Source organism: Calliopsis andreniformis, unplaced genomic scaffold, assembly GCF_051401765.1.
Source record: "Calliopsis andreniformis isolate RMS-2024a unplaced genomic scaffold, iyCalAndr_principal scaffold0022, whole genome shotgun sequence".
In the NCBI taxonomy this organism is placed as follows: domain Eukaryota; kingdom Metazoa; phylum Arthropoda; class Insecta; order Hymenoptera; family Andrenidae; genus Calliopsis; species Calliopsis andreniformis.
Window position 1 is genome coordinate 11,167,374 of NW_027480432.1, and position 27,848 is coordinate 11,195,221.

The window sequence follows — 27,848 nt, forward strand, 5'->3', positions numbered from 1 at the left end:
GCTTTGAAATTCTATTACGCCATTTAACTCTATTCTCTTCCAATTGACGTTTGATTGTTAACACGCCTATATTTATGCCCTTTTTGTTAAAACTGTTTGTTCTTTACGTGAGGGAAGTGTCGGATTTTTCGAAAAAGCTGCAAAAAACTGCTTTATCTTCCCTTTTCGTCGTAGCTCGCATCGAACCTCGAGCAGGGAGATCATCGACACGCTATGACCGTTGCACTCACTTATTTACAAATTCGCGAAACTTATGCAAATATTTTGCTGCATCTCTAACACTCATTTTGGGTCCTTTCGGGTGATGACACAAGAAGACCGCTTCGAATCGTTTAGCGTATACGGCACTCATCTCGAAGTGATCTGAACTTCTCAGTGACAGAAACGAGACTAAGAGAATTGGGGCTATTGCGTACTGGAGGACACTGTATATTTTGACTAGCATAGTTTTTGACTCATTGGGTATCACATTTTATAGATATCGCGTCCACGTTCTTGTCCAGACTCTCTTGATACAGACTATACAAACCATTCGGTTGCTTACGCTTGCTTCGAAAGGCCTTTAGGATCCTAATAGACAGTGAATCTGCGAGTGTAGCATCAAAATCAGAGTACTACAAGGTCAGGCTCTTTAGTCTGGCAGTAATACCAATAGGTTAATGATTGTTCGACAGCATTGAAAATGTACAAGAATTAAATGACATAACCTCACCTTAGATTGCCAAGATGCCTAAGCTCTGTATGACCTGTGTTTTTATGGTATTGTATGAAACTGGTACACATGGGTACAAATTATAACTAATGTTTATTGCCAGATATTTCGTCTGTTTGAGAATCAGTGAGAAATTGTCAGCAGTTCTCGCGTCACAGGTACCTAACTTTGTATATCGTGTTTTATATTATAATTGCATAAAGACGTAAACGATATGGCTTTTCTTCATTAGTCACTTACATTTCTAAGGTCCTAGTAGTAATTTATTGTATAATTCCTATACTATTTTGCAACTAACGGAAAGCTGTTATAATTTACGATACTTGCAGTTATCTCTTCACTTGTTGCTGGTTCATCTGTTACTGAATCTTCTTTAAAGCTTTATAAAAATTAAGCTATAAGAGATAGAAAAACATGTATTGAGACTCTTTTTTTCTACTACTGCTTCCAAATGTATTTATAAAATTAAAAAGTCCTTTGAGTATTAGTTTACTGTATAGATGTGTCAACTTTAAAGTATTATTAATACAAAACGAAGTGTCAGACGGGACACTATGGATATTTTGTGATCCAATTTAGATCCTCTACCATCTCTTAAAATATTGAAGACTATATTTGTTATATCCTGTATATACATATAAATAAGTTAAATTCGCTCGAAAGAATACTCATAGTCTTAAAGATAAATATTTTATTTAATTTTTATATCAGCTGTAGAATCATATATATGAGGTATAGGTATGGAACCGTTATGCATCACATATGATATCTGGACAGTGAAATAATAAGAGATGCTAGAAATGTAGAAAAGTTTGAAGAATTCTGAAGGGAAGATGAAATATTTCATTATCCTAAACACTTTTCAAAGATTCACTTAAAAAAACTTAATAACAGATTACTCATAATGAGTAAAAAAGGGATTAGGAGTATGAGATAGAAATATGAGACATCAAGATTTTGATCTACAATTATTGGAAAGTAAGGATTGGAATTAGGATGATTATAATGTCCTCCTACAACAGCAATTATTTCTTTGTTCCATAGACATTTTCATTTGGGCTGCAACAAAAAGCTTTTGCATGTGCATATAGAAGTGTAATTTGCTTCAGATTTTCTGTATTTTAAAAAAAACAAAGAAAATAGCTTATTTTATAACATTTGTAGCTTCAAAACATTAATGAAGTTTTAAAGTACATTGTGTTTTGAAATAAATTGGCATATTAGCGATAATATGAGAAATTAATATTTTAGGATAATAATATTCAGTAGTTAGTGATACTAATAGTAATGGTGATTAATATTATAGTAATATTATAAAACACTTCACATTCCAAGAATGAACTCGGGGTTCATTGCTTGTACTGATTGTGGGTCAATGATGATTGTGTATGTCTAGCGAGCGAAATTTGCATAGTCAATTATGGTAAAATTAAATCAATTGTGATTGTATTGTTCTACTTTATGGTTTTATGCCATTAAAACTCTTTTACTAGCATTTTAACGCAGCTAAATAACTTATTTTTCTCAGGAGTGGATAATACTGTCTTATACTACTGTTCGGATTTCTACTTGTTTGATTTAGCCTTAATTTCGGAAAAGTTCAAAAAAAGTAGTAAAAAATTCAAATATCCAGTAAAATGTACGATAGCAATATTTATACAGCACATTTTATATGAAATTTCCTGAAGTTCCTTGCTGCACTTTTATTTAAAGAAAAATTTGGTATATACACCCATGCAATAGATATCTCAAATTCCTACCCGTTTCTCTACTACATACACTAAACAGCCTGCAAAATTATAGACAGTGTATACATAATGTGTAACATAAATTCATAATGTGTCTTGATATATTTTGCAGTAATATTTATCTTTCTTTTACTCTATAAAAGGAGTTCATATAATATTCTATCTTTAAATAACGAAAACTTATTTAGAAAAATGGAACTCCTGTAATTTAAACAAACAATTCCTATTTCTTACACTATTATAAACAATATTTTGATATTACTAAAAGTGTACCTAAGAAAATATTCTTACCAAGAATGTCCAAGCATCCGAGTTCCGATATCATGGGATCGGTGTTAATCTGGCACATATAACAATCTCTATCCGACTTCTTTAACTGACGAATATGGAGCCGCCACGTGCCGTTGACGACTTCCTCTGTGGCTTGGCTACTTCCTGTCACCCCGAAGGCGTTACCGGATACTCCACCGGACCCGGAACTTCCGCCAGTCTCGTATGAGACCGCGATACGTGCATTATGCGTTACTGTCCTCGTGTGAACCGAGAGAATCGTCTGGTCTGAGGCACGTAGCCAGCCAACCTGGAAAATCCATTGTCATTTCCCTGCTCTTGCTGTGCCAACGACCAACTCGTTACCATAACAGGAATTTCCATGTAGTTACTAAGATAACCTTAACGATTCTCTAAGCTATCCATGTGCTACTTTAATTGACAAAAGCCTTTTACTCCGCATTCGATTTTGTTTTCTTAGGAACAAATCAAGTTAACGGTAATTTGAATGAAGTCTTGCTGGAAATCGTTACTTGTATAACGTATTAGTTTTTCGCTTTATTTGTAGACTTCGAAATTTTGTATTGCTTCGTTACTTATCAAATTTTTACCAATTATTGAAAATTATATAAATGTGTTTTTATTAATGACAGTTGCATCTATTCGTATCACGCTATTCTTTCGATAGAAACGCATGTAGAATAGCAAAGAGAACATACCTAAGACAGAAAAAAATAAATTAGAAAATGTAGCATAAATTGATTTTTGAAATATATATATGCGACTACAAATTTTTACTGTTAGGGGAGAGTCGTGCAGTACTTTCGCTTGTAAAAATAAGTGGATGTAGTTAATATATCGAATGTATTTCGATTACATATCACTTAATGAATTTTGTTTGATTTTCTAAAGCATTAAACGTCTTTACTGACATTCAGCGCATCGTAAGTTATTTTTTTGAATTTATCTTGCAAACCACAGGTAAGCAAATGATTTTGCTCTTTAATATATGCTTTCTCAAGTCTTTTGAGTATAATATAAAAGTCTTGCTCGTAATTTTCTTTCTGCATTAAAAAATTATAATCTTAAATTGTTCTACATGTTTGTCGTGCAGTGCTGACCAACCAATTGTTGCCCATTTTTAATATATATCTTATTCCCATCTCTATCAGCAGATGTGTCTTTTGATTTTATCAAAATTGTAAAAGAAATCTTCCCTAGAAATGAAATACCAAAAGTTAAAAGAAACAAAAAAAAAATGACCATAACAATTAGACATTTTAACTTCAGCAGTTTTTGTAATAAACTTAAAAAAAGGAACTTATAAGGAAACCAACAGCAGATTAAATGTTAATGAAGAAGTCACTGAATGTGTTATTTGGTGAAAATTTGGTGTAATATATGCAATGTAAATGTTGGGAACACGTTAAATGCATCGACCAAGAAAATATTTATTACTTTATATATGGTATAAATAAGAATGAAATTTGAATACTATTATAACATTTGAATATCTTTCAATGAATATTATTCCGACAATTTTTCGTTTCCTACGCATTGAAACTTTTTTATTTTTGCGAGTTATCAAATACTTTTTGAAAATTTTAATTCCACCGATTCTAATTAAAATATAACAGAAAAACTTGGAGCGGTCCGTACTGTGCTCTCCCCTAATCACATAATTCTATATTTGTTATGTGCATAATGAAATAATAAAACCATTAAAAAAATTAAATAATGAAGCCAACTTTTTTATGCTTATTACGATTTTTCATTTATTTTCAAACACATTATACGTTGAATAAAACGACGAATAGAGAATACAAAGCCTCACAAAACCGAAGTACTTACAAAGAAAGCAGAAAATTTAAGATGTGGCAGTAATTCAATTCATTATTCATATTTCATTCAAGTCAATATCTAATTATTTTCATAGCGACAGACGTGAAAATAAAATGAAAATAAAATAATATTTATGTCTAAACTTGGCTAGCATCTTTTGAGGAAAAGATTACTGAAAACTATTTGGACTTGACGGTTGGACGAGCTTATCTTAATCCGTCCCTGCCTACCAAGCTGCCTTGAGTAGCTTTCTAAAGACCGAATATTTCATCTAGGTGGATACTTTACGGCTGAAATCTGTCGCCAGCGAAAATGTGTCTTTCTTCGTCTCTACTTTTTCCACAGTCCGTACTTTCCTCCGTCTATCACACCAATTTCCTATCATTTTCTCTTTCCACGTTTTTCCCTGTCTCGCACTTTTTACATCTTTGCTTCCCGCGCTCGTTCATCCTTCTTCTTCAAATATATAGATCTCGATCAGAAAACTTATTACAAAATATAACCAGTATTGGAGAAAAGTCAGCCCTTGACCGGATTAGAACCGAGAGGAAGTTAGGGTGGAGGAAAACTTTTCCACAAACACGTACATAAACGTAGGAATGAAATGCGGATGGAATCGCTGTTTTTTCCTTCCTCTCAGTTCTTATTTTTGCTTTGTGCAACGTCAAACGATTTAAGTCGACTCAAGTGCAATCTGTTACGCGGTCGCGGATACATATAGAACGTTATGTGGAAGATAAGAGGCTGTTCATGTAAATCGAGGAAAAAAGAGTGGAAGAGGGGTAGGTCGAGAATTTCATTTTCGATGGTACAATTTCGTCACGTATCTGTCACTCTTGTATCCTTAAATGGTATTTTTTAATTATCCAGCCTATTTGTCCGTGCTGAATGAAATTCCATGCAAGATTATTCGCCGTCGAACATTGTTGGATTCCTTTTTTATTAAAAACTTGTTTCTAGAAGTATTAGTAAATGAAATTTGATCTTCTATATAGAAGATATTGCAATTTCACTGGAACTTCAAACTTTCAAAGGCATTGAAGTTTTGAAATTAATTATGACATCGCAGACTTCAAGCTGATGCTTATAAAATATCTTTCATGTAATTACTTCGTTGAGTGTAAGCAAAACTGAAGACTAAAACTTATTAAGTGAATCCAACAACATATGTTATACTATATACAAATAATATATAATATACTGCAATGATGGCGTGATTTATTCAATTGATGATTCAAATTGTGTTGAATAGTTAAGTTAGAAAATTTGTTAAATTTATAAAGAAATGATTAAATTTGTAGCTGTTTCTAAATGTTCACTTCTTAAAGAATAATAAAGTGATAAAATATAAGAAAATGTGAATAGAAGTCAAAACAGTCTTATACTATCGGATATTTTCAAAATTTATATCATTACGTCTGTTTTAATATGAAAAAAACCAAATAGCAATGTTTTTATACTGCAATAATTAAAATGATTTGTCATCAGATCGTGATAAACTGTTACATGTGTACATACAAGCACCTCTTCACAAATTAATTTTCATACAAATGCTATTTAGTTTCATGCCATTAACTAATAGTTGACAGAAAGAAACAACTGACATTAAATTTAACAAAAATGATGAAAACTTGAAATATAATATTACTCTTGATATGATTACTTCGCGTATTACTTTATTTATTTACTGATACAAGCACACTTTGGTTATTACAGGAAAAAAAATAAATTCTGCGATATGATGTTAAACAGAAACACGAGTGAGCTATAATAGGTATATGCTTTCTGTTGGTGCCAAACTACAGATACGCATATAATGGGTCATTACTTTATCGTATATGTCGTTCCAATATTTTAGTTCATCAATTGTATAAATACTGCCCGAAAATTCCATTGCCACGTATGCATGAAATTTAATTCTTATGTCGTGATTTTATGATTACGATATTACCGTATACTTTCCAATGTTGCGAACGCTGCAGGAAAAAACAACTTCACGGCCGATCGCGGCTGTCTGATTTCCAACTGGAGCGACAAATACAGGTCCCGTAGGTGTACTTAAATCTGAAACACAGTAAGTAACAATTCGTAATGAATTTTTCAATTCTTTGCGTTATTTCAAGACATTTAATATAAAAAACAAATTAATATCTTCCAGATGTACCAAGCGTGACTACATCGTGTACCTTTTCATATAATATTTTTATAGGATGTCCTAGAATTAATGGTACACGTAGAAAACTTGTGGTTCTAGCTGAAGAAATAAGTTGAAAAGACAAGGTAAAGCTTTCTATACCAAAGATGAGGTTGTTATGTGACGTAGTGGGTGGGAAATCGTAGTACAACCTCCAAGGGGGTAAATCTGCTAAAAAAAATAAGAAAAAATATGATACACAATTTTTTCATCTGAAGCTTCGTTTTCGAGAAAATCGAACTTGAAGTTTGATCGACTACGCAATGTGATTTACTTAATGTGTATTTTATTACCAGTTGTCTGCGTCTGCGCTAGTGTCTATAAACATTAATAATGATACTATAAGAAACTGTAGGAAATACCCAGATAGTTCAATGTTTGACGGAATTCATAATTTATTAGACTGCGTAACAGTTCATTTCTTTTCGTTTGTTGCAAATTATTAAGTTATGGTAAGGTATTCTAATCGAGAGTATATTGACATGTCACTCGCTTTGGGAGCTTGTACAGGTAATGCTTTTGCTGCAAGTAGATATTACGCAGAAAAATTTCTTAATCGCCGAAATTTGGATAGGAGAATCATACAGAGAGTGGAGCAATCGGCAGCTGAGACTGGCTCATTTTCATCGTGTCATGAAAATCGTGGACGCAGTCAACGATTATAGAATAGCATTGTAGAAAGTGTCCTATCATTATCAAGGTTTATAAACACTAGCACAAAGACAAGCGGCAATAGAATATACGATAAGTAAATCGCACTGTATAGTTGAGCAAACTTCAAATTCGATTTCTTCGAAAACACAGCCTCCAATGAAAAAATTAGATTCTATATTTTTTCCCTTATTTCTTTACGTAGAATTACCTTTTGGTCGATTATACTATGATTTCCCACCCACCCTGCATAAAAAGAGGGCGAAGGTAAAATTCATAAATAAGAGAATTCGGTGCTCTTTTGTGGACGATCCTTTTCGTATTCGTGCTTACTTCTCGCCATAACACACATGAGGGTGAGCCCTCTATACAAACATTCATGGAGGCAGGATTGCCATATGCCTGAACAAAATTCCTTCCAGGTAGCGCAATCAGATATTGTGTGGGACCCCCACTCTTGTACTCTATGACGTCACTGGAAGACATGTTGTCCCGACATATGGCAATACTATGATTAAGAAGGATAGGGATGTGGCAGGTTTTCTCAATAAATATTAAGTTGCTTTCTCCCCGAAGCAACTTAATGCTTATTGAGAAAACAATTGATAGGAAATAAACAATCAAGCATCGGAAATCCTACTCGGCTGGGTTCCAGCTCACGTTGGAATTTGGGGGAATGAAAGAGCAGACGAAATAGCTAAAGAGGCTGCGAACTCGTCAAATGTTTTAAATATACCAATACACCACAAAGAAGTCCTAAGATTCTTAAATAAAATTCTCAAAGAAAATTGGAATGACACCTGGATAAATTCTCGGAACACAAATATCCACAACATCAGAAAAAATATCCACGAAACAAGTCCAGCATTATCCTTCGACAGGAAACACCAAGTAGTCATCACAAGGCTAAGAATTGGTCATACAAACTTCACGCATTCCTTCTTGCTCAAAAAAGAAGACCAACCACTGTGCACCATTTGCAACACCAAAATCTCGATGGAACATATCATCACTTCCTGCCAAAAATACCAACGTGAACGGAATCTGTACCAAATCTGCGGAAATCTCAAAGAAGCGATCAAAAATGAAAAATCATGCTCCGATGTTATAAATTTTTTGAAACACGTTAACTTACTAAACCAAATTTAAGCCAAAGCCATGTATATCAACCGTAGTTGCTAATGACCCTTGAGGGTAGATGCAACATTAAAAATTAAATAAAAAAAAAAAAATTGATAGGAAATAGATAAGCAAGGTTATTCTAATATTCTACTGTTCTCTACTACTATTCGGCGCGTAGATCCCCACTCCACTTCAGGAGTCCTAACACATCGACCTGCCATCACACGTATTGTCCGTATTAGCTGAAAGATGTAACGAAGATTAACAATGGATCATGTCGAGCAAGTGAGATAGATAGTGATGCTTCTGACCCTTGTGCGGTTCCGCTAACCAATTTCCGGCAGACGAACAGTACCACAGCCGACCCTAGTACCAGCCATGCTGAACAAAAAACAGCAACACTGCGAGAGTACGATTTTCCACTGAATAGGCAGAGACACACAACGCTGCGTAATCTTTTTACTAAATAGAAAATCGGCTTCTCGCAATATTGCTGTTTTTCGTGCGGGGAATTCGCTTTTCCTTCTTCGCCAGAAATTCTTTAGCATCCCTAGACGCAGCTGTTTCCACTGATCCCAGCGGCCAACGCCTAAATACAGTCCCAGTTTCTTCTCTACTATTCTAACGCGAACTTCCCCTCGCGGTCAAGAATTTCAGAGCAACCCTGTAGGTAAGGAGCCACGGTTAAGAAACCGAATATAGTTTGTTAAAACGTTGAAAGTAGGGCACGCGCTGCGTGAAAGGAGCACCATAAACAAACTAAGGGCGTACCAACGTCACAAAGAAGACTTTCTACAGCGAAAGCCTTCCTAACGAAAATCCAAGTGTAGTGCTTTTCATAGATACGTTCGTTAACATGATACTCCTTCCATTTGTTCTCAACGCTAAACAAAAGTAGTTTCAGAAAAAGGAAAAAGGGAACAATGTAGACCAACGAATCAGCGAAAAGTAAAAAAATAGAAAAGGTAGAAATAAAAGAGAAAGAGATGTCACTGTAATTGACTGTCAATAATTGTGTTCGGTGATGGGGAAATTTACGTATTATATTGTATGTTTATGTTGCGTGTTTCAGCGCAAAATAATTGCATCAACGACAACATCGCTGTGAAGGCTGACATGAGATTTTCGAGATGTGTGGGAAGGGACGGTAAGCTGAATAAATCAATCGAATACCTTTGAATTTAATTGAGCAGATCTGTTACAGATAATTCTATCTAATTATGCATACATTATTACATTCTCTCTTTACTGAAAATGTTATTATTAACATCTTACATTTCTTTCTATTCACTACATAGAAAAATATGTATTGTAACAAACTTTTTGTAACAAATACACGTAAAAATAATTTAAAGACTGGTAAAGCAATTTAAACGTAACACAAACTATCGTTGGCAAAATGTCCAAAACATTCTCACTTTACAGTAATAATGCTTTAAACTTAGTGCAATTGTATTATGATAATAATAACCGTGAAATTCTATAATTCGGTAGCAATAAAGTAAAACAATCCTGTTACTCCCGAGAAAATTGAGTTGAAACGTCGTGCTGAGTGACCCTCATTAGAGTCAAGAACTTTAAATTTGTATGCGTATTCTCGTATGTTGTGCACGTGCGTATTTAAAAATTGTATATATTAATTGTATTATAAAAAAAGTGTAGCACGTAATGAATTGTACTTTCAAATCTTCTTTCCAACAGTTTAGCTGACGAACCATATAGGAAAGATATAGATACATTTTTTATCAGAATTTATAAAAATATAATATTACGAAGTTGGATAGTTCACACAACTGTAAACCAGGTCCTAACGCTTAGAGCGCCACCAATTTGTCACATTCTTTATTCTGACTGTGGAAAGGTCATGAAGGTTACCTATTAATGTTTCTTTCTAAACATTTTAACTCTCTTTCAGCCACTATTCCAATAAGTGTACCTACTTCAGCTAAACTCCAGTGGTGTTGGCATTAACGAAGTATGCAAGTAGACTTACCATCCAATGAATTTTTTTATCTGATTTGAGCTTCAGGAACTCTAAAGCCTCCTTATTATTTTCACGTCACTCTTAACATGTTACCAATTCAGCTTATAATAAAATTACGGAACAATAACTAGTAAGATATGAAATTAACTATTTCTGCGTACATTTGGAACGGAAACCATTTTGAATGTTTAGATTACTTTCAAAAAATGGATTATGTAACTTATTTTAATAATAAATTTTCATAGAGAAGTAACTGCTTGCTTCTTGAAATGCTTAGTGTATATAAATATTATATAAACATAACGGGGATAATTATACTTTTCATGAAAGTAGTAACAAAATTTGCGTTATCTGTATAAAAAAAGCTATGTTTTAATTTTAAACATGGCAAAAATTATTCGATCAATTTTCTTCTATTTAATAAAATCGTTTTTTGATTTCATTATCAATTTTAGCTTCTGTCATATTAAATTAATAAAACTGTGACAAGAGTCAAAATTTAATAAAACCATCTTAAATAATAATCAAAGCATGAAGACTTTACATAGTTTTTAGCTTGTTCTGCTGCAACGAAGGTTAACAATTTATAGTTTGACACTTTAACATGGAAAATGTAATATCGTATTCAAGCAAATAGAAGTGACCTTTAAGTCCTCGAAGCTTCTTCACTTCTGAAAAGGTGCATCTACTACTCAATCATTGCTGCATTCCAATCTCGACTGAAATAGAAAAGCTAGATTCCTAATTTATACCTGCACATTTTATTTTACAATAAATAATATAAGGTTGTTTGTGAATACAACAAGAAAACAGATGTTAAACAAGCATAAAACGAAATGCGAGAAGGGAAATAGATACACTAGTGTTTGTTGAATTGCTATATTGACATAATCGTATCTTTTCGGAATGGAAGAAAATATTTCACATGTATTAACAGGTCAGCACGACAATTCTCATATCTTTTTTACACGAGTCGAAATGTTTCCATTCATCGCACATATTTTCATTTCTGTATTTTCAACTTTTGATGCTCTCACGTTTCTTCCATTTCTCTCCCTATATCAAACGCATAGGACACGTTTCATACTTTCAATCTTTTTCTGGGAACGTCGCTCCTTTCTTGGAATTGAGTGGCGTAAAACTCATTTGGTCTGAATTACTAATTTAAGTTATTTAGGTAACTTCAATATTCTTACAGAAACGATCAAATGACAAGTGAAAAGTATCTACAAGGGATTCATTGTGAAATTTTTATCATAATCTTGACGCTGGCATACAATCGATCATAAAAATATTCGGACACTGGTATAATTTGACGTTAATGTTCTGCATTTACAGTGAACATATAATAAACAGAAAAGACATTATCCTATGTTGCACAATGTAATTTGTGGGTAATAAAAATGCAAAGACTTTTCATTCATAAGCTATATCATCAATGAGATAAGGTTAGCTAAGGATGAAATCATTTCCAGTGGCAATGAAATGGAAGACTTTTCACGATGATAGAACAATCAAACTCTAGAATAATACATTGCGGTCGTATTTTTTTTATTATTTTCCTTGGCTTTAATATCGTCTGCTTTACTTTTCCTTTTCATCCATTCCGCTTGTGCTCCCCCCTTCTTTCCTTTTCACAGACAAGAAGCAACTTACATGTTTTATTTCTCTTACTTGTTACTTTTTTCTCGTGTGTCTTCGGTGGTTCTCTCCAGATGGCAAAGAGCTATGGTCAACGTAACTAATATCTAAATTGCTTCTCTAATGTGCAGTTCCTTTTTTTTATCTTGAGATAACAAATTGAACAATTAGTAGACAGGTAAGAGCGAAGGCATGAAAGCGAAACGAATTGTTAAGAAAATTTATTATCTACAATTAACGCCTTTTTAAACCGTGTTTCATTGTAATATTTTCACATTGCCATGATTGTATGTCTATAATTTAAAAATGATATTTTGGAAGATAGGTACTGGAAACATCTTCAGTAAACAAAGTTCATATGCACATATGATCGGAAATGTTAGACGTTTTTCTGCTAGACGCTATTTTATATTAAATATGGTGTGGTACTTTTTGTAAAATCCATGGCCGCCACTTTGTCTAAAACAGGGTAGCCAGACACCGGGACAAGATGGCTGCCAGTAAGATTATAGGGTGAGTTTACTACAAACAATGTAGCCAGACACCTTGAGGTACCCTCACCCTTTACTCTATTGTTATTTTATTATTTAATTTAGTTTATTTAGTTTATTACTGACTACCCTATTTGAAAGGCCAATTAAGACTATCTCTGGACCCAATAGGACCTTAAAAGGAATAACAAACTATGGAGGCAAGTAATGGGTCAGTATTTTACGCGATATAAATTAGCATGCAACTAAAAAACTATACGTTTAGGAGCATATGTGCATATGAACTTTTTTCATTGTCTACATATATAGAACTTACTCTGCATAACAAGTTCTATATTTTGTGATACACCCTCCGTTTCGATGAAACTTTAAAAGTGTGTAAAAAGGGGAAAAATAAGGGGCACATTTTTTCAGCTGTGACAGCTCAAATGTAAGGGATGAATGTACCTTCTAAAGTGAAGGTAAAAAACCTATTTCTACAAATAATTGGAAAATTGGATATTATAGACAAGAAATAGTAAATTAGAAAATGGCGTGGCTGCTAGAGGTAGAATAGTATAGCGTAAGTAAAACTTTCAAAAAATCATAAATGGCGCTTTTGTATCTAGAAAAGCGTTACTTTTTCTAGAAACCATGAAGAGTAGTTTCAACCCGCGAATATTAATTTTGGAAAATTAGGATAATTATATGTTTACGAATTATAATTTGCCAATTGTACCGCTGAATTTTCGATTCAAAAAGATTCATTGTGCAAAAAAATATTTTTTAAAAAGTGTTCTTTCAGGTATAAGAGCACCATCTACAATTTTTCGAAATTTTCACTTAAAGTAAATGTCCCAGTGGTCGACTATGCCTCAATACCTAGACACTAGCGGTAATTTTATTGAATTTTAGGCTTAAGTTCTAATGTATTAGGTATATCTAATTAAAAATAAGAACCAGTGTCACAAAATAGTATCCTCAGTTTTTGTGACTTCATAATTAAAGTATTGGAACATGCAAGGTTAGGTTGTCTACTTATTAGAACATTTGATATTTTAAGCGTTCAAGTGTAGGGGCAATTTACTTTAACCTTATTTTTGCTCTGTCTATACACTTATGAAGTTTCATCAAACTCAAAGGACATTTTGCGAATGTTAATTACGAGTGTCGACGCGAAATAAATCTTTTCCAATACTGTCTTTGCGAAAGAAGACTTACCTACCTTATTCATATTTCAAATGAACGAAATATACTCCGATTACATTAATTTTCACTCATTCTTATGCACCATAATTTTTTAATAAATCTTCCCCATCGATAATTACTATAAACAATCGAAATGTACCTTCCTCGCCGAGAATTGCTATATACGAACAACAAAAATTTCGATCATGAATAAACATTATGAGTGACCGAAATGAATTCCTTTCATTGATAACTGTTATGAGCAACTGACATATATTTCTGTTATCCATAATAGTTATGAGCGACCGAAATGAATTTCCATCGTCCATTATTGCTGTGGGCAACCGAAATGAATTTCTCTTATCGATAACTGTTATGAGCAACTGAAATAAATTTCTTTTACCGATAACTGTTATGAGCAACGGAAATAAATTTCTCTTATTGACAATTATTATCCTTATGCAGACATATGTCGAAATATGCAAGATATACCTCTGCAAAACATATGTAGCAAAATTTAATTCTTGTAGTTTAAACTACATTACGTTACAACTTGTGTCGCTCCGACTAAAGGCCTAAGGGACTCCTCAGGATTTCCCCTGTATTCCCTTTGAGGGTTTAATCTAGCTGCAAGCAGCCACTAGCGATCCAGAGCCAAGGCAGAACGAATTAGCCTTCATTCGTACCAGAATCATTGCAATGAGTACGGAAGACATCACTTGACCGTCATGGCTGTAAGGAGTTTTGTTCTTGACTATATTTAATATGGAGTGGACGACACCAAAGCCACTCCAATGGGACCTAACCTGTACAGTAGGTCACAGTAGTTTTTTCTAAATTATTAATGGTAAAACTGTGAGATTAATTCATAAGATTTATTAAAATTATCAAGATTAATTTATAGATCCAAAATCAATACGGAAAACCCTTCAAAATATCGGTAACATAATTTGAAATTTATACTTGATTTGCAAGAAGTAAAATGTACGTTTAAGTATTTACAGTCTAATTTCTTTTTCTCAGTTTAAATAGTTTGATCCCAATTATTTTGTTTGAATTTTGCCAGTTCATTCTCGCCCTAGTAACTTCAACTGATTTTTCATGATTTTATATGCTGTAATTGGATACGCTTCATGATTTTATACTCGAGGTTGAAGTTGGTGCAATGGTATGTTATGAAGAGCCACACTCAACGTTGGACTGCAAAAGGTTAACATGTTTATACATGTGTTGTAATATTCATAAAAATAATTTTTTAATGGTCCCTGGAAAGATTCAAAAATAGGTTTATATAAATATCAAATATTTCTGTAAACGTTCAGATTGCAATGCTTCTTTAGCTACTTCAATTGACAATGCTTCCTTTTCATTGAAAGATTCAATAATGTCCTGCTTGTATTTAACAATAAATGCACACTATATAAGATTGCTGCTGCCAATTACGTTCCCGAGTTTCTTGAAAGAAATTCTAGTGATAGTAGAAGATTTAACAATTTGTTTTTGTAGATTTTGATGAATAACAGTGCTTCCAAAAATATTCAGTTCATTTACTGCCGGGAATTGTAGTCATTTTTCTTTCATCAGTTTATTTAATCCATGCACCAAACATTGTACGCGCAATATATTTAGGTAAAATATCTTCAAATGCTTTTCAAATTTTAACATAAACGCTATAGTGTCTCTAACAAAGAGCAATACTTTTTCTTCGCCTCCACTGGGCTGTAGTATCCTCATGGTAGAATTCACAAAAGGTGCAATATTTGCATGATGTGTTTCTGGTAACTGCTTACCGGCTACCAAATGGGGTTGCATTTTTCATTTTCGTAAAGTTTGTCCACAACAAAATTTGCTACATACCGACCAGTCACAGGTGCTGTTTCATTCAAAAATATCCACACATTATTATGGCCAACATCTTGTCGAATATTTTGAATGACATTGTAGCATTCGCCCTAGTAATTGTTGCGAACCGTAAAATCGTTTGAAATATTTCAGGAGTGTAATATCAAAACTGGGTATATCCACCATAAACAATTAAAAAATATTTAAGAAATTTTATTTTTTAATATATACGATGAAAGAGACATATTTTTTGCTAAACGTAATATTAACAATAATGTAAATTATTATACAACACCAGAAAAATTAGTTTCATAATTTTTGAAATATTAATGATACATTTTTTGACGTAACTACTTTTTATAATGACCCTTGGGCACAACCAGATTTGACTGTAGAACATAAGAACGTAACTAGTTTTATTCCTAACTTGTAATTGCGGAATAAATCCAGAATAAGAATTAACTTCCAAAATTAAATCCTTATTGGTATATCGAAACAAAGATAGTTGTGTATTTTTTAAGAAAATTTTCACACTTTATTGTTCAAACATTTCCAAGGCATATTAATAGCCACCATAGATTGACTCATAAATATAAATATTAGCTTCCAAATATAAAAATTATTCCTTGAACAACTTGCTTCATTTTGTCTTTCATTTGTATTTGTTACGCGCGAAGGGGTTACTGCATAGAGCAGAGATTCTCAACTTGTTTCTTTGTCGCGCCACACTTTTAACGATTTCAAAATTTAACGGCACACAAAATTTTTTTATGGATTTAAATACCTAGTCCTGTTAAAATAATTTGTACATTTTCTTTTCAAATTATATTATTTAATATTTCAACATATTCATATATATAAGTACTTTTCATTAATTTAAACTTTACTCGTAATAAAAAAAGCAATATAATTTTTACTATATACATATCTAAAATTTGGCGGCACACTTTAAGAATTTGGCGGCACACAGAAGTGCCGCGGCGCAGTGGTTGAGAATCACTGGCATAGAGTGTATAATGTACTGTGCATGGATTTGTCCGAGCAATGGAAATGTGTCCCTAGTAGACTTTAGGATTGTCGACACTCTAATCCCATACAGGCCCTTTCACAGAGACCAGATCAAAACTTCGATGTGGCGTTTAAAATTAATTTGCAACTGAAAAACACATACAAAAAAAAATAAATAACTCATATACGAAAAGCAATAAAATAATATATTATTAAATTAAATTTCCAACACTTATTTTAAGCAATAAACAACTCAAAATTCTATATAATTGATAAGCAAAAGAAATACTGGAATTTTGGAATTTATGAAGCTTAAAATAACAATAATCGCGATTACGAAAAAAAGAAAAGGGAAATATTACAGTAAAATAAAATAAAATACATAAATTGCGTTTATATCAAAACAAAAGAAATCAGCACATAATACGCGGCCCGCATTTACCCGGCCTAAGTGACCGCAAGGACACTATCCATATCCACAGTCTCCTTCCAGCCTGTTGATCATATAAGGCAATCACGTGTTTAATATATTAGAAATCGAAATTGTCAAAATTAACAAAAATCAATACAAAACCAAATCAATATCATGTATAAAACCAATAGGAAACCAATATTTAAGGAATAAAAGTAACTCATGCAACTAAAGAAGTCAAAATCTCAATTTCCTTCGTTAGTCAAAAGTCATGTCCAATAAACAAAGCCAGTGGTTGTTACATCAATCATCCAATCCTCAATCCCAATCAAGTCCAAACACAGAGCCTTGTTGTTATATAAAGAGTGATGTCTGGATAAAATGATGTAATTAATGGAAATAAAGAGAATACACGCGAAAATCTTTTCGAAAAAAGCTATTGCAATGAAATTTGAAGGACTAATACAGGAAGAATAGAAAAATTAATTAGACCCACGATCTTTCGTCACGTACCTCGCAACTTGCCGACGAAGAGTGATAGATAACGGAAGCTAGAATAAGCAAGATTCTTCGCGAATCACCAATGCATCGATCCTCTGCAATATCAGTGAAAGATCCTGACGAGTCAGGTGAGGTATCATCACGGCAGCCATCGCGCGATTTGTCAGTTTGTATCTCGATATATCGCATTTGTTCTCCTTACAGTTTTCCTTACAATTCACCCATTTATAATTTCCATACACATGCAACATTTTCTCTTGCTCATCTGGATTACCAACGGTCAGTAGTTACTGTAATTAGTATAACAAACTTCATCATTTTCATACTTTCATAGGAAACATTCGGCATGCTCATCTCGCGAATCCATTGCTCACGCAGTCGTGTTGCTCGCTATTTACTGTTTTTATGTGAGCTCTGGAATTGAGCGTCAAAGGGTTCTCAATTCGTCTTTTGGAGCATGTCGTTACACTACAAATCGTTTCCAGAATCAATTATGACCGTGTTAAATAGTGCAAGATGTAGACGCACTTACGTTGCACGAGCAATTTGCAACAGATGTTAAAGAGCATCACAGACATTTGGAACGACGAAATATAACGCTCTTTGCTCGAACTAGGTGCTTGCATTCTCATTCTCGAAGCTTCGGAAGAACACACACTCGTACAATACACACATGCTCCCATTCGTATATGCACACACTCGGTATTATCCGACAACGACGATTCCACGGAGAGAATGGGTGATACATGGATTAGAATTTTGAATTTTGAACGTCAAAGCAGTAGGATGTGTCTGATTAGGTTAATCCAAAATACAGAGCATCGTTGAAACACACCCCAGCAGACGTAATGGCCAAAAATTTGCGTTTTGACGAAAATTTTCTGTTTGACACCTAACATATTTATAGCAATAAGTTTGTTATTGCCATTATTTTGTATTATTTTTAAGGTTGTTATAGTTTATAACGATTCTTTTTAACATGCCTATATTTAAATGCTATTTTTTTCTCCTGCTTATAATTTGTGACATTCGGCAAATTTATCGTATTTGTGCGTGAAAAGCACGTAATTAAGTATTTAATCAGCAATTCATACCATTCTTTGAATATGTTAGAACAGTTAGATGCTTTTCAGTTAATCTTCTCAAGATAGGCTGATTATAAAGATTGTTAGCTGAGATGTTGCCACGCAATATAATTACTTTTTCTACCGAATGCTATTCCAAGGTCTTTTCTAAGATCCTCATTTTTTATAAACCATAGAGTGCTGACTACTATCTGTACTATAATTAATATTTTTAGTATAACTGTTTGCTGCCGTATTTCAGAGTTCAGTGCCATGAGTCCATATTAGCTTAATGGTTGCTCTATAAATTAGTACCTTATTTTCTGCACTTAGCTTAAAGCTTCTACTTGTTAAATATCTTATAAATGCTATCTTGGTTGCGACTTTCTGTAGTACCGAATCTGTTCATCGCATATTTTGCAGTAAACTTCCTCTCCTTCTGCAGTAATACAATTATCTCCCAGCATTTCAATCCTGTTGGAAACCATTAGACGTTTGCAGTTATTCAATTTAGGCATCTTCTATATAATTCAATTTTTAATTGCAAGTATTTCACTGTTAACACAACTGATCGATACTTGTTACAGAATTAAAGAAATCGCTTGCAATATGATACCCTGCTATTAAGACAGTTTAATAGCAAGGGAACAATACTGAACTAAGATGGTATCTAACAGTCGGAAAGATATTGATAAGTTCTTAACGACGACAATAATGTTCATCCTTGAGACGACTGACATGATTTGGTCTAAAAGCTTTATGTGTTTCACTTATTCTCGCACGATAAACTTATACAATAGACTCAAAATACTATGTTTCACATTGTATGATGTACATTTATTGTGTTGTTTTTTAGTCATTCAAGATATTAACTGTTTCATGAAAAATAATGCTTAACCATTCGAAAAATGCCATTACAAAGGCAAAATATTCAACAACATTTTATTTATATTACAAGTTGTATCAATAATAAAAGTAAGAATAATTCTCCCAGAAATAACCAAATACTCTGTGTAATCCACATATATATGTAGTTTACAGATAAATTCAAATCCTCTCAAATAGCCCAGAAGTTCGTCTATAGACAATTCGGAGCTGTAACCTGTCTATTAATTTTAATGTCGTATTATAAATAATGGTAGTAAATAGTAACAGCTAATTTTTATAGAAACCAAAGAACTGAACACCTATACGTTGCTCGAGTTATCCTCGTTTAATGTACTAGTCTCTAGTACTCTTACAAATATTTTCCTCTTTCACTCTATCTTTACTCTATATTATTTCAATTTGGAGACTATTATTATACCCAAAAACAGTGTGTCATACATGTCCTATAAATCTCTGTGTCATTGCAAACTCGTTATCGTTCCACGCTTATTCTGTCTCATCTCTACTGCAGTCGAACCTCGATAAGTACAATCTCAAGGGAAGAGCTACAATCTTCGAGTTATAGAGGTTTCGACTGTTCGAAGTTTTCGAGTAAAAGAGGTTTAACATACAAAAATGCAACTTAAAGAGGCTTTGTATTACAGTTAATAATTTGCTGATTATAATGGCTGTAACAAATTTCATTTCAACTTAGAAAGTACTAGTGTCTTAGGTTTCCTCTTAGAACTCATTCTATGCATCTCTTTCAGAATTTTACTCAACGTAAATGCAAAGGCGATAATTCCAGACGATGATGGGAGATATACGTTCGATTTATGACAAATAACTAAAGCTGGGCCGCTCTGAGACAGGGAAGGGATTTTCCTTTTCCTTTGGTCTACCGTTTCCTCCCACACCTACCACCACTTTTTTAGGTTTGGCACCCTTTGGTGCTATATGCCCTCCTTTCTACATTTTCACCAGTGGGACATCGATTGTTTATTCGACACGGGTCGCGAAAGATCTACCTAAAATATGGCTAAAAAGGTAAAGGACGCTTGGTGTACATACCAAGGAATTTAATTTATATATATATATACCAAAGAGAGGCTGTAGCACTAAAAGATGCTGGGCCTGAAGAAGTCGTGGTGGGTAAGAGAGAAAACGACAGACCGAAGGAAAGGAAAAATCCATTCCTTGTCTCAAAATAGTCTGACTTTAGTTTGCATGGACATGCATATGGTTAAAAGGTGAAGGGAATGTGTTGTCTTGTTTTCCAGCATTCATTTGTTTGACATGTAGGAACATATAGCTATAAGTTCGAGTTATAGAAGCGGCGACGACAAAAGTTTAACTTATACAGGTAAACTTCGATTTGTAGAAGTTTGGTTATTCTAAGTTCAAGTTATAGGGTTAAAAAATTTACCTAAATACATGGTAAATAATTCGAGTTAAAGTAAGCTTTACTTCGATTTACACAAGTTTTTATAGCGGAGCGGGAAGGAATGTATAAAGTGTTTGTCTTATAGAGGTTCTCGAGTTAAAAAGGTTCGATTGTAGTACTTTCAAAAACCCTTATAAACGCCATGCATTTTCTCAGCATACTTTAGAATCTCTCCAGAAATTAATCTCTACATTTATTGTCCAGATCGTTGTAGATAAATCTCTTGTGTAAGAAGTCCAACTGATATTTGCAGTACCTCCATTACACAGACATACTACGACGACTTACATTTCAATATTGGATGACCACTTATTCTTTACTTTAGTTCTGAGTCACAAAGGGTCAATACTAGAGTTGCCGGAGGAATTCCCTTTTTCCCATTTGGGAGTGGAACATATATGTATCAGTTCTATATGGAACATCAAAACAGCGTGTTAAAGCTGAGATGGAAGGATAGAAATACATGAGTAGTATTAGATTCCTCTCTTTTACGTTCCTTTGAGTGTGATGTGTATGCGTTAGAAGGTGTCGAAAAGAGACAGAGATATATATTTGTACTGTAATTTTGACTTCGCTGACCTCTTATTGGAAATATACCTAATGCCCAATATGGGGGTATAAGATCTATATAGATCTTATAGATATAGATCTATATATCTATATATCTATATATCTATATATCTATATATCTATATATCTATATATCTATATATCTATATATCTATATATCTATATATCTATATATCTATATATCCATATATCTATATATCTATATATCCATATATCTATATATCTATATATCTATATATCTATATATCTATATATCTATATATCTATATATCTATATATCTATATATCTATATATCTATATATCTATATATCTATATATCTATATATCTATATATCTATATATCTATATATCTATATATCTATATATCTATATATCTATAAGATCTATATAGATCTTATACATATGCAGAGTGTGTCTGAACAGCACGACATAACTTTAAGGCGTGATTCTAGACACCAAAATAAAACGAAAATCAAGACTAACGATTTCGCGTTTGAGGCTTCGTTTACTAGTTAGAAGCGCCTCAAAATTTGGTAGAAATTACCAGAAGTAAGTCTGTGCAAAGGCCTTGAGCAATACTTGCCCACGCCATAGTGTAGCCCTGACACAAGGGAAAAGAAAGATCATTCACAGTCGAACAGCTGATTTCTTATGTCAAAGCTACACTGTCATGCGGACAACCACTGCTCGAGGTCTTCGCGCGAGCTTATTCCTGATGATTTCCACCAGATCTTCAGATAATTATAGCTAACAAGCGAAACCTCTAACACAAAATCGTTATTCTTGATTTTCGTCTTATTTTGGTGTCTAAAATCACCCTTTACAGTTATGCTGTACTGTTCAGAAACATCTTGTATAGAATGGAAGAGACCCCAGCAACGCTACTGACCGTGCTACCTTCTCTCACTCCTTTCAAATAGAAAAGAAGGAATTCCTCCAACCCTGGTTGATACAATAAGAGTGATGTTTTTGAGACAAAATTGCACGTGTCATCTTTCTAAATGAAAGTTCAAATTCACAAAACCGACTTATTTAACCTGTAACTAATTACTGATGTCATCTCCCTACCTAATGGAAAATGTATATTATACATCAACGATAAGACTAGAATTGTTAGTTTGAGAATTTTCAACAGCATACTGTCTACGAAGCTTCTGCAAAATGTTGTTCCTCTATTGTATGTATACCTGTATTGTGATGTATTAGAATACACTATAAAGGAAAACTGAGTTATTACTTGCGGGTTTCCAACGTCAAAGGCTACAGTAGAGAGCATTGAAATTGCACTGCCTTACAAATATCAATGCTTTTTGGCTTAACTGTCACATAAGAAGTAATGCATTATTTGTCATGCAAGATAAGAGTCTCTTTTTCACTTTAAATTTTAATTTCTCTAATAATTTATATATGTTTAAGCATCACGTTTTTAGTTACGTTTATACTCAACAAATAGCATTTTTAGGGAATGTTACAATCTTCTACTACACTAAAAAAAGGCTGTCTTTGAGTACCTACATTTACTCAAAATTGCTATAAATTCTTCTGATTTTTCTTACTTAATATCATTGTTGTTTATAAAAAGAAACATGGCCTGCTAAGTGACAAATTTAAAAACTGTAGAGATTAGAGATTTCTGTACTTATGCAACTTATAGATAAATAATATTCTAAACAAAGATCCTCAATGATTTAGAGATTTAAGGACACCAAAAATTAAATAATAATCAGAAATGCTTAAAATTTTCACTTTTTCGTAATGACAGCTGTCTTTTTTAAATTAAATACGTAAAGCATTTATTATTAACTAAAGTTGTCATAGTTATTATAATTCGTTCAATTGTACACAATCAACTTTTGGTAAACGACTTAACGCCATATTCTAACTAAATATTGCATGGCAACAGAATCGTTGTCGTCCAACCGACTGATACGCAAGACAATAAAGAAACAAAGCAAAATCTAAAAATTAATAACGCGTGTGATGTAGCATGCCGTGTTTGTCGGTCGTATCGTTTAAAATTGAAACCTATTTGTTTTCTATCGCCTGACTCTCACAACGTCTAAATAAAAAATATAAAATATTTTCTATCGCGGAGTTATTGATTTTTGAAGTGTGAAAAAGACAGCTGGCTGTACATAACATGGACACTGTTGCAGTATTGTAGAACCGACGGATATCGGTTTTGTCACTGTGCGACATCTAATTAGAACGTGACGTAGACTGTCGGTGAATCAGCAAACGCGATTGATTAGTCTGTTGATAACAACCTGGATAAAGTTCTGAATTACCAAAAAGTGTATTAACAGCAATTGCTCAGACGAATATTACTTATCTATGCTAATTGTGAGGTGTAGCACTTTGGTTAAGATATCGTAAAAGAAACTAATAGATCGTGAAAATGAATTAAATCGCGTTATAGTAGCAAAAATTAAGCAAACAGTAATATTCAATAATAAAAATGTCAATAAGATGAAAATAAAAAATCAATTTTTAATGTACTAACAATCTTGTATTATATTAATTTTTATATTAGGAACTGGTAGTCAGTTTCGATATATAAGCCAGCATAGCTAACATCAACTTTTCCAATTGTAGGATTGAAAGAAATGGGTGTACTGAATTTCCACCGAAATAACCTGATCTAACACCAATAGATTTTTTATAGGAATATTTGAAAGACAAATTATACGAATAAAAAGAATTATACATTTGAATATATAAATACAAAAAAAAATTAATTTAATTTGTTATTATAGCAGTTACTTATCTTTAGACACTAAGTACATACAATTGTTTTAAACTTTTGCAATATTGATTTTACTAAATTTCTCATTGCACATATTATTTCACTCATCTAAAATTACATTTTTTAAACCTGTTTTCGAAAAAATGTAGTGATTCCGAGTTTTTCTTCAATGTTACTTCATAAATGTTCTATCACGTTTGTATCTAAAAACACTACACAGAATCCATTGTCTTGTATTGTAAGCAATAAGTTCTGGATCATCTTATAAAAAGATAGAGTTGTTTTCCTGTTCCTTGTTTTTATCCATGTCGAAAGGTTGAAAACAGTTCTTAAAGTCAGAAATCGAAAACAGGTTTCCTCGAAGAGCTCGAGAACTATCTATTAGCTACAGGAATAGAATTTTTGTATCCTCTTTGCTCGACAAACAAGTTCAATTCTATGAACAAAGAGACAAAGTATTTCAGTTAAACAATATATTAAAATTTATATTTTTTTATCAAATTTTTCTCATAACATTTTTACTTTTACTAATTTTCATGTAACTTTATATGTGTGAAATACAGTCGAAGTGGAATGTTGGGTGCTTGATTACCACTGCAAGGTTTGTGGGATGCGTAGAATACATTCTCTGTTAACTACGCATACCACCTAATGGTAACCAAGCACCCAATAAAGATTTTTGTTCGAAAAACTCATAGAAATCGGTGAGAACCCAGTTCATTTAGATGTTCACTAATATGAGCCCTTAGATTAAGAGCAAAACATATTTTAATATATAACTTGAAAACTAAAATCTGACCGCAACTTATGCAGAGTGTCTCACCTAACATGACCACCTTAAATATCTCTTATTTTTTATGATAAGAAAAAATGTCGGAGGAAAACATTACTTAAATATTATAATGAACAACAAACATTTCTCAGACCCATTTTCTTCTTAATGGGACTACAAATTTTTTTACTATATGATCGCTGAAGTCAAGATAAATCCAACAGCCTATAATAGTATAACTTTCACGTGACCTGAAGTACAAAATATTCATAAAAGTTATGGACGCAATGTAAATAGTAAAATACTATGATAGAAAGATTAATAAAGAAAAAAATTTACTTTAACTAGTGTTCAAAATATTATCCCTAGCAGCATATTTCATGCTCGTTCTAATTTATCAAACTAATTTTCTATCCACTTGATATTTTGTAAAAAATAATTATAAATTTTTTAGAAAAATTTGTAGTAAATTTTTGTTTAACTTGCACACTTATGAAATAAATAGAGACCGATACTATACGACGAACACATATGCAAGTACAGAAATCGTATGGTAAGTACTCTCCAATGCGCAAAGAGGGAAAATGAAACATTAATTTTCAGAAAACACGAAATAGAAGTTTCATTGCTGTGAAATGGGGAGTGGAGGATCCCCTAAAATCAGACATTAGCTGTATCTTTAAAAACGGGGACGTGACAAACTGCAAAAGTGAGGATTAATCAAAAAGTGTGTATGTTTTTATTCATTCCACTCGCGTGTATACAGCTAAGGAAACTGATTGATTGTTGCGCTTAAGCTGGCGTACTGTAGATATTATAAACTACTACCTTTACCAATCTTTGGGTCCACAAGATGTATGAATTGCATTATTATATTTGCTAGGAAGTACTTTTGTAATTACCTTTGTATTTTGTGTATACAATATATTGGTTTTCACAAAAATTTTTTACTGCTCAGAATCTTTTCCGTTATTGCTGGATAATAAAAATTTCAATCTTGTATGACCATGTTTGTATTAGTATTTATTATATGGGTTTCAGTAGTTAAAAGGTACACCTAAGTAACGTGAATCGTCAGGAAAAAGCTTCATGGAATGAACATAATAAATGAATAAAGTGAATTCTACGACGAAGACGCCTTGAGTACCTAATGTTCCTTGAGAAATATATTTTTAAACGCATTGAACGTGCAGCCATGCACTATTTCTGCCTCTAATATTTACTAAAATATTCTCCAATTGTCCTCGTTACCCTATGCTAAAAGGCAGCGAACTGAAGCAAGGACAAGATGATCTGAGAAAAACGAAACCCTGTCTTCATCTTTCCATAAATTATTGACTGAAGCAAGAGGGAATAAAAAAAGAATTGAATAGAAAAGCTATTAGAAAATATGCTTAAGAAGACCAGAACACTAAAACCGAAAGTGACAAATACGAAGACTGTGTGTACAGTTTGCATAGAAATCGATGAAGAAAACTGGACTCAGGGTTCAAATTGCAAAAAATGGGCACACGAGGCTTGTGCCGATAGTCCTGAATGCTCTGATAACTATATTTGTAACCGCTACAATTATACTGAAATTGATCTGAGTCACGTCGCAACATTCTGATGTGTCCAGTGCTAGTTGTCACTTAATGTTATGTCAGAATTTTGTACCAAAGCTTAATCAAGATTTAAGTTAACTATTACAGTAATATTGGTTATTCTGTTTTATCTTAAATTATGATATTTCTAACTTATACATACAGCAGAATAGAAAGCATCAAATATCTTTTTTAATTTATTTAAGAAAACCTTGAATGCCCGATACTAGGGGAACTCCCCCTACACAATAGAGCTCATTTCAATCACTTAGCAGAATTGGTGAGTATTAGGAATAATAAAGACTTTAACATATATGTATTTGAAATGGCTGGACACCGCCTGAAAATATTTTGACCCGCTGCACCTCTCGACAGAAAAATTTCTCGAGTCTTCTGGACAATAAATCGTCCAATACAGTGCTGTAAGAAAATATGCCAACCGCCATTAATCGCGTATTCTACATAGAATTACAATATTTAGATATATTTCAAAAAATTTGTTAGTCAATAGAAGACATTAAAGTAGATATTTATTATAAAATAATATTTTTTACTATAGTGTAAAATACATAAATTAGGAAAACATGTACGATAGAAAATAGAAAAATATGATATAAATAAACTGAAGCATGGTGCTCCTTATGGCGCTATCTCCTATCTCGTAAAACAGAAGCACAGAGTGGTTAACTCAAAGTAAGTATCAGAATCATTAAATGAATTTATGAATATGTTTTTCGCCATTCCAAAACTCTTCTGAGAACTAGCAAAAACATTAAAGGATTCTATGATGATCGCTAATATTATTTAATTATTTTTGTTCAGCTAGATTAGTAGTCCATCACATTATACATTTTAACACAAGTTTAGTAAGATCAAGCAAATATGAATTTTTGTAACGGTGGATTGACTTTTAATTTTATTGATACTCTATTGATGTGGGTTTCAGAGAAAAGGACCAAAACACATAATTATCGACGCAAACTCTACCCTGAGATTACGTACATATCTTGTACATGTATGCGTACTATATGTAAATATAGGAGAGCTCCAGTCACACTATGCACGCCACATTATATAGTTAGAATCCTACTTTAGAAATAAAGTCCAACGAATCTGTTTTTTATAACACGAAGTTTACCATTAAATTAATTTTGATTTAATTCCATTTCATTTTAGCAGAACAATTTTGTTCAGAGTTGATCACTAAAAATTGATA

At 32.8% G+C, this 27,848-nt stretch overlaps 1 protein-coding gene across 1 annotated transcript in view; it reads right to left on the reverse strand.

The window, feature by feature from the left end:
• The window catches only part of LOC143187390 (lachesin), a 184,277-nt gene that overhangs the window by 37,613 nt on the left and 118,816 nt on the right, over nt 1–27,848 (reverse strand). The window contains exons 3-4 of the mRNA XM_076391600.1: nt 6,524–6,636; nt 2,752–3,040 (exon numbers count right to left, since the gene is read on the reverse strand). Of these exons, the coding sequence (XP_076247715.1) occupies nt 2,752–3,040; nt 6,524–6,636 (402 nt within the window). The remainder of the gene's footprint in view (nt 1–2,751; nt 3,041–6,523; nt 6,637–27,848) is intronic.